This window comes from Merops nubicus, unplaced genomic scaffold, assembly GCF_000691845.1.
Source record: "Merops nubicus isolate BGI_N331 unplaced genomic scaffold, ASM69184v1 scaffold16657, whole genome shotgun sequence".
Lineage (NCBI taxonomy): Eukaryota > Metazoa > Chordata > Aves > Coraciiformes > Meropidae > Merops > Merops nubicus.
The window spans coordinates 1-7,044 of NW_008619720.1; the positions used below are offsets into that span (position 1 = coordinate 1).

General features: G+C 58.8%; 1 protein-coding gene across 1 annotated transcript in view; it reads right to left on the bottom strand.

Annotated features, from left to right (window-relative positions):
* Positions 1-1,124: 1,124 nt before the first annotated feature.
* Positions 1,125-7,044, bottom strand: part of LCAT (lecithin-cholesterol acyltransferase) — a 6,218-nt gene continuing 298 nt past the window's right edge. The window contains exons 2-6 of the mRNA XM_008943904.1: positions 4,124-4,280; positions 3,545-3,660; positions 3,131-3,226; positions 2,700-2,924; positions 1,125-1,747 (exon numbers count right to left, since the gene is read on the bottom strand). Coding sequence (XP_008942152.1) covers positions 1,125-1,747; positions 2,700-2,924; positions 3,131-3,226; positions 3,545-3,660; positions 4,124-4,280 — 1,217 coding nt within the window. The remainder of the gene's footprint in view (positions 1,748-2,699; positions 2,925-3,130; positions 3,227-3,544; positions 3,661-4,123; positions 4,281-7,044) is intronic.

A 7,044-nucleotide genomic window follows, 5' to 3' on the forward strand; every position in this document is an offset into this window, starting at 1 on the left:
TCACCACCCCCGGTTGTGTCACCAGCCCCAGTTTCATCACCAGCCCCAGCCATGTCACCAGCCCCATTCACATTGTCCGCCCTAGTCACATCAGCAGCCACAGCTGCACCCCCAGGCCCAGCTCTGTCACCAGCCCATTCACACTGTCCCCACAGTCACATCACCAGCCCCAGTTGCACCCCCAGTGCCAGCTCCATCACCAGCCCTGGCTGTGTCACCAGTCTCCAGTCGGCTGCATCACCAGTCTCTGCTGCATCTCTCTTTGTGTCACCAGCCCCAGTCATGCCACCGGCCCCATCACATCGTCATCCCAGTCGCATCACCAGCCCCGCGTGCATCGCCCACCTTGGTCGCACCTCCAGGCCCCATCACTGCACCAGCTGTGGCTGTGCCACCAGCCCCAGTTGCACCATCACCCCAACCACGTTGCCAGCCCCAGCCATCACCAAGCCTTGATTTCTCCAAGCCTGGCTGCATCACCGAGCACGTGGCTTCTCCCAAAGCAGTGACTGGTGGGATGCCACCGGACGGTAGACACCTCAGCTCTCAGTCAGGGCTGGCTTCGCTAACCCACTGTGCAAGGACCAGCCTGGCTCTGCGCTCAGAAGCAAAGTGTGTTTATTATTTTCTAAAATCTGCTGATTTCGAGCCAGTTCTGCCCAGGGAGCCTCACTGGCTGCCTGCACAGTGGTGGTGGGCAAAGGTGCTCTTGGAAGCCCTAGCTGCCGTGCTACCCCCATCACTGCCCCGGGAAGCTGGAGCCCGTGCTCATTCCATGAGCTGCTCCGTCCCCAGTGAGCAGAGGCTGTGGCACAACGGCCTCTGAAGTGCCTAAATGTGGCCTGCTAGTGACAAGGCCACGCTGTAATTTGCAAGTGTGATGTTAATGAGCTGGCAGCGGGGTTAATTATCCACCTAGTAGTGGGAAGAGACAAGCCTCTGAAGTATAATCAAGCACCGTTCCTGAAAGAGAAACCAATCAGAGCGGATGTGGGTGCCAGCCCATCCACTTGAGCTGTTGGTCTTGCTCCTTTTCCTTCCAAACTCTGCTCTGAGTCCTTTGCTCCCCTGCATGGCAGCTCATGGTGGCTACCAGCACGGAGGGAAGCTGGCCCTCATGCCTTTCAGTTCTTTTTGGGCTCCTTAAGGACTTTGCGTCCGGGTCGGATCTTCCCCGCCTTCCTCACTTCTGGGCTGGATCTCCCCTGCTCCAGCTCCTCCTGCTCCTCCGAGCTCCCCAGCAGGATTTCATTGATGACACTGAGCGTCAGGTTGCTGAAGACCATGTTAAGGTGGTGGACGCCTCGCAGCTCGTGGACTTGCACTTTCTGCTTTTGCTGGCCGCGCCAACGCTTGCACAGCTCCAAGCTGCGCTTGTTGACGGTGTCGTCCCCGTCACCATAGATCATGTCCACAGGGTCCTCGTAAGGAAAACGCTCGTCATAGATGTAAGTCTCCACGGTGGGGTAGCCCGTGCCATAGAGGCAATACGTGTCCACCCCAGGAGGGGGCAGGTCCTTCAGCAAGTCCTTTGTGTCCTCCCACATGTACCAGCCGTCCTCCAAGTTGATGTCAGTGAAGAAGCGTTGGTAGTCCTGGTAGGTGTAATTGTAGGAGGGTGTGGAGATGAAAACATGGGTGTCGGGCCAGGCCAGTCTCGTTGGGAGCATCCAGGGGCTGGTGGTGGTCATGCGCCGCTCTTCACGGAGCTTGATGTTGGACATGAGTGGGATGCCCTGGTTGTCACCTGCAGGACACACAGGGAATAGTCAGAAATCTACCCTCATAAATGGTGCCCCTTGGGTGGCTGTGCTGGGGTCAGCCTGTCCAGCAGTGACTCACAGCTGTCTCCTGGTAGTTCCACCTCAGATCTTCCCCTGCTTACTCCTGCCCTGCTCATGACTGTGTGTCTTCTCCTCACCACTCTGGCTGCAGATACCCAGAGGAGCCTTCCAAACTCTCCTCTCATCTCTGGCATTTTTTTGGTGTGTCTGGACCATGCAATGACCTCAGATTACCTTAAAAACGTCTCTGGCCCTCGTGGTGATAGAGAAAAACATGAGGAGGTGAATTAAGGGTGAAGCATGGGGCCAGATGTCAAAATCTTCAAGCACATGATTTTCAATTCCACACATTTTTGGAGGCTCAGCTTGTGACTTGTGGATATTTTGGGCCGTCAGCATTAGGCAAGGGATTGTGGCTTTCTGGGCTGCCAAGAGACTAAAGAGGAACTGGGCAAAGGGAGATTAAAGCCTGAAGATGGCAAAGCTTATGGGGGATGGGCTTTGAGACACGAGGAGAACCAAGTAGGGTGTGCAGGAGAGCATGAGTGTCCCTTAGGTGCTCACCATGTCCTCTGCTGCAGAAGAGATGTATGGTTTGCAGCAAAGGTCCAGCAACCCCACTGTCCCTCATGGGGAGATGGTGTGAAGGGAGTGGGTATGGCCCAAAAACCCACCAACCACGGAAACCAGCCCAAGGTCCAGAGCACGCCCTGGGCTGTTCCTGCTGCTGTGGCTGTGGCTGATATCTCCACGGTGTTTTCTGCACCAGAGCATGAACGATGCCTCCACAGACCCCTCGGCCATCTGTCCCCCACCTCTTCCACCACCGTGTCCTTTCCCTGCCCACCACCCCCCTTCCATTTCTGGAGGAGGGTAAGAAAGCGAAGAGGGGGCTGCACAGCAGGAGTCACCCACCGGACGCCAGGACACGCAGGGGCTTGACGGACCCTCCCCAGGGGGCACCCAGGGAGATGAAACCCCCGATGTACTGATCTTTCCAGGCTTGCGTCTGCTGTAGCAGGAAGTAGAGGATGTTCAGGTTGCCAATGCTGTGTGCGATGAGGAAGACGCGTTGCTGGTACTCATCGTGCATCTCCTCGATCAGTGCCTTCAGGTTCTGGAAGTATTCAGGCTGGTCCTCTGTGGGCAAGAGGGACACCAGCTCTTGGCCACCTCTCTCATGGCCATGGGGCTCCAGGGCTGTCCCTAGTGCCACCATGTACTCACACAAGAGCACTGGGAGTGGCTGAGAACCCACCACCCAGCCACACCTACCCAGAGGTTCCCCCACACCCCCGAGAGCCACCCCGTCTCCCTCCCTGCATGGCCACGCACCCCAGACTTACGGGGCCTGACCCTCCAGTCATAAGGGGCTGCCCGAACTGTCTGGTCCCTCACGTAGCCGTTGTTCACCAGGTTCTGCACCAGGGTGTGCAGGTAACCTACAAGCGGAGAGAACAGGTGGGAATTAGGTCTGTGGTCTTCTCCCATAAATATTTTTCCACCCTGGTCCTACTCATGGCCACAATGTTCTCGGGTAAGCCCCACAGCTTGATGGCTCCATCCAGACATAGTGGCTCCATCCACCCATCCCACGTGCACTGGGGTCGAGAATGGGGTGGTGCCTGCTGGCACTCAAAGGTTGTGTGCACCTGACGCCAGCGTCCCTCACTCCCAGGTGACCTGGGTCCTGCTGGAGACACCTCTCCACTTGCATGCAGCACATGGGATCCCTGGACACGCCGTGACTCTCCTCTCACCTGCCAGCTTGCTCCGATCCAGGTATTCCACAGAATAGGTCTTCCCGAAGCCGGGCACGCGGATGTGCACCCCTGGGGCATTGGACATTTTCCGAGAGGTGCGGTTGTACATCACCCTGCGGGGAGAGGACGGAAAGTAGCAGAAGAGCTGTGCTCCCGTAAAGGACCTGGGGCTGGGGTGGAGATTATTGGGTGACAGTTTGGACCTTGGTGGCTCTTCACAGGTCTCGTGCGGATGGGGAGGTGGACTGGTGCCAAGCCAGTGCCCATGCCGATGGCCCAGCAGCTTGGTGCAGGGGGCTCTGATGGGGTGGGCTGTGGTAGCCCCCTCACCCTGCAGCTCTGGGCAGGGTGACAGCTTCTCTAGTGGGTGCTGAGGATGGTCTGGTTGGGCACGAGCACATGGCAAGGACATGGGAAAGGGAGTGGCAGCCAGCCAGCCATGTTCCCAAATAGTCCCGTAGCGCTCTCGAGGTTTTCCGTGTATTCGAGGCCGTGGCCCCTAGGGGGAGGAGAGGGGAGGGAGATCCCTGGTAGGTCATTTCCCCAGGGAGCTCCCCGGGTAGGGGTGGATGGTACCTGGTGTTATCGATCCAGCAGTCGACTCCCACTGGCAGAAAGGTGTTGAGGTTGAGCCAGATGGTGAAATAATCCTCCGTTTTGCGGTAGCACATCCAGTTCACCACGTCCGGCTTATCCAACTTCGCTTCCAGCTGGTTCCCGAGCCCCCCGGGCACTGGAGGCACCACAGAGGGAGAGCAGAGCCAGCTACAGACCCCATCACACTGACCCACCGCTTCCCACGGCCCCCCAAGCGGGACCTGCCCAGGTCCGCTGGAGGAGCATCCCTGGAGAGCAGCCTACTCCACACGGGAGTGAGTGTGAGGGGACTATGGGAGCAGCACTAAAAACACATTCTCAGGGACCCCCCTGAGCTCCATTTCCCATGGGGTGACCCCCAGAGCTGCCACCTTCTGTCCAAATCAGCCCATTCTCCCCAGAGCAAAGCATCCAGGATTATTCCCCCCTGCCTGGCTGGGTTTCCATCCTCCTCTCTTTGCTGCAGCCTGGGGGAAGGAGCCAGTGCTGCTGGGGGCACCCCGTCCTGAGGTAGTGGGACAGCTCAGGAGTGCAGAGGAGCGAGGTCTCTGAGCTGGTTTGGTGCTGAGCAGAGCCATACCCTGAAGGAGCTCAGTGCAAATGGCACGTACAGTGAACACAACACGGTTCTAAGTGAGTTCACACTGGCGTGTGTGGCCAGGGCTCCCCCGATGGTGGGTGACCATGAGCGAGGTGTTTGCTCTGCCTCTGGGACCTTCAGTGTGGTTCCCCGTGGGGATGGGACACCCATCCCACCACCACCCTGGCAGATGTGCCTGTGCCACGGGCAAACGTTGTGGAGAGTGTTCCCAGCCAGTGTGCAGGAGCCAAGAGCCAGCTCCTGGTGCCAATGCTGATCCCTCAAAGGCGAGGACAAGAGATGAAGGGACTGCAAGGTACAGTGGCTATGAGCCTGTTGGGATGGGAGTGCTGGTTGGCAAAGCCCACGGCCCCAGCGGGTCTGAGGACAGTCCTGAGACACATGGCTGAGGATGGCGTGGACCTTCACTGCTGCTGCAGGCACTGTCTGCTCTATGTCCCGTGTAAGATCTTCCCCAAGGACACCATGAGCCGCCTTGTGCCCTAAAAAGTCCCTACAGATGCCTGCCTTGTGCTGTGCTGGGACCCAGACCAGGGCTCTCCTGTGGCTCTGGGATCACACAAGCTCTGCAAGGTGGGAGCCACCCTACTAAGGGATGCAGGCAAGGAGCATCTTTGACCCGAGAAGGATGTGCCCCGTTTCCCCTGGTCCCCATCAGCTTCGGGTGTCCCTGCGCCCTGGGATCCATAGGTGCAGGTGTTTTGGGGAGCGCCACGGTGCTGTCCCTGTCACAGGGTGCAAGGGTGAAGCCTCTCCTGGCTTGGAAATGCTCTACCCTCATTCCACCCACCACAGCCCTGTTGCCTCCAGCATGGCAAGGACATGGCTGAGGGAGCTGAGGATGTTTCCAAACACCTCGTCCCTATCAAGAGGGGAAAGAAATGTAGCAGTTGCCTCCCTCAACCTGTTTCACAGCTCCCTCACTCTGTGGCATCTCCCTAAGGTAACACGGAGGGTCTAATCCTGCCTTCAAGGTACCTCGTTAGGGATTAGGTCACCCAGAGGATCCTGGCATAGGGTTCCACCTCAGATCTTCCCCTGTTTACTCCTGCGTGTTCTCTCCTCACCGCTCTGGCTGCAGATACCCAGAGGAGCCTTCCAAACTCTCCTCTCTGGCATCACATCCCCAGCTGCTAGGAGGGGCTGAGTGTAGACCTGGACATGCCATGGCCTCCACAGACCCCCCGGCTGCCTGTCCCCCACCTCTCCCACCACCGTGCCCAAGACGTGTGATACCCCCCCCCTGGACTTCCCCGGCCCGCGAGAAGCTCTGATGGCTCCCGAGGGTTCTCAGCCAACACCCCCACCCTTGGCACACAGCCCTGAGCTCTGCCTGTCCTTCCAGAGAACATTGGGTAATGATTAAGGGAGTTCCTCTGGGGGCAGAGGGGTTATCGGCGGTCCCAAGGGCACTGGGGGTTTCCGGGACGCCTCTCCCCGGGGGAGGGGCTGCACACTGATGCCAAGTGGCACATGGGGGAGTTGAACTCGCCTGGGTGTGGGACAGGAGCTGAGGCAGACGCTCAAACCATCACCAGACATCCTGAGAGAGGCACCCGGTGATGGCCATTGGGGTCTCCTGGCCACCTGCATGGCCAAGCAGGACCCCAGGAGGCCACCAAGGCTCCGGACACCATCCCCTGCTCTCTGATGCCCCTGGAAGGGAGTTTGCAGGGTCAGCCCTTAGGGCTGTTCTGCTTTTTCTCTTCTCTTCTCTTTTCAAAGGGGAAGTTGGGCTTGATTCAAGAAAAAGGAGAAAAAGCCCATCTCTGCCCAGCAGAGCCTTCATGGCAAAACCCAGTTCAAGTGCCCAGCGGTGGCACGGGGGCAAAGGAAAGCAGAGCTGGGCAGGATGGAGGTACCAGCTGCTGCCTGCTGCTCCCCCCTCCCCGGGTTGGTCCCCCAGCCTCTCCTTTCACCCACCTGGGCACCTCAGCCAAAGGCTCCTCTCCTCGATGCCACCCCCAGGCAGGGTGGATGTAGGGTGGGATGGAGGATGGATGCCCTTCTGCGGCAGCAGAAGATGATCTAACCAGCCCCAGGGAGTGACAGAAGACACGGACCGGGGTGAGATTTGGGGGAGCAGAAAGTGATGGATGCTGGCCCGCTGTGCTGGTGGTGGCAGCCAACAAGGGCGTGCTGCAGCCACTGTCCCTCTGCCAGACCCCCCACCCCAACCCCCCCAGAGCCCAACAAGCCCTAAAACACCCCCAGGGGCAGACACGAGATATTAAAGCCCCATTTGCTTTCTGGGGTGCCCAGTCTGTCCCCCCAGCTCCACGCAGCTGCTAGTCCTGCA